The sequence below is a fragment of the Opisthorchis viverrini genome (assembly GCF_000715545.1).
Source record: "Opisthorchis viverrini unplaced genomic scaffold opera_v5_2869, whole genome shotgun sequence".
NCBI lineage: Eukaryota > Metazoa > Platyhelminthes > Trematoda > Opisthorchiida > Opisthorchiidae > Opisthorchis > Opisthorchis viverrini.
The window spans coordinates 1-1,285 of NW_008755157.1; the positions used below are offsets into that span (position 1 = coordinate 1).

Sequence of the window (1,285 nt, forward strand, 5' to 3'; positions counted from 1 at the left end):
GAATCCAGATAATAACCTGTTTTTACCATCCATCATCATCTAGGTAACATTTATGGTCAATTGGGATCGAGATTCTGCGGAATTTCGACGATCTCTTGCTGCTATTCGCACGCAACCTGTATCGCACTTGTGTCCAAAGCAACAGTCAGTCATCACTGATCCTATAGTAACTGCAGCCGAAGCGCGTAACTTGAAGATCTCGCGATCCGCACCCTCAGAACTTGCTGATGCACCCTCACAGATGAATTCACGTAGTTTATTTAGCGGTGACCGGCAGTCAGGTGCGAAGAAATCTGCCGCTCCTACGGGATCGGAAGTTAACCTCGAACGTAAAACCACGAGTTCAACTCATACATTTAGCAGGCAACGGGAGAAACACCCGAGACCAAATGAACCTGGTAAACGGAAGGGTTCGATCCCTCACACAGCAAATCCCGTATTCGCTCCCGAAACGAATCGTCCATCATCGACGCTGACGACACACAGCATTCAAAATGAAAATCACCGTTCTGAAGGTGCTCAGCCTTATTCCAGGAGCGAGGGAAACGCTGGAAATGGTAGAAGACCAGATGAAGTGCTTAATGACCGACTGAGGTATACTCAATGGTTAAGTAGTCCTCAGGCAGCGCAATGGTACAACCCAAACATGAGGGCGGCAACAGATCTCCAAAGCACAGAAGAACGCCGACAACAAAGACGCCGCGAACGACGGCTATGGAGGCGCAAACAAAAAGAGGCACAGTTGAATCACCAAGCTGGGCAAACGGGTGCGCACCATAGCGAGCTTAAGTCCAATCTAAGGCAACAACCTATCAACCCTTATGGAAATGAGGACCGCAGTCCTTCATACTGGCCTTAGACCCAAACAGCCCAATTTATCTGAGAGATACTACGGATTATACAGGGTGAATTTTTAAATATCCTTGTTAATTTACATCTTTTTTATGTGTTCATACTTCTCAAACCTTGGCATTTGAACAAAAGTAACTTGCTCTCATCATCTGTCGAAACACACCAAGGGCTGAGTACTTTTATCTCTATAGCTGCGACGTACCACGTTCCTCCCATTGTAATAAATCGAGTGAACACCTTAATGTTTTCATTAGCACAACGTATCTAGCTAATTCAAGTCCGTCTACCTCAACTCCTTTGTGAGCATGACATCCCATTACATACAAGTTATCTATTAAATTTGGAGTCTCCCGATCGTCCCAAGTGTACTGGTCAGTTTTTATTTTGGTCTATATTATTGTTATTATGATCGCCAATATTATGAATGTTCCTA

The 1,285-nt window shown here is 44.7% G+C and overlaps 1 protein-coding gene across 1 annotated transcript; it reads left to right on the forward strand.

Moving 5' to 3' along the window:
• Positions 1-52: 52 nt before the first annotated feature.
• Positions 53-859, forward strand: T265_12238 (hypothetical protein; the record flags this gene model as incomplete). Its single annotated transcript, XM_009179456.1, has 1 exon — positions 53-859. One exon carries the CDS (start codon positions 53-55, stop codon positions 857-859), a length of 807 nt encoding a protein of 268 aa, XP_009177720.1.
• Between the last annotated feature and the right edge of the window lie 426 nt (positions 860-1,285).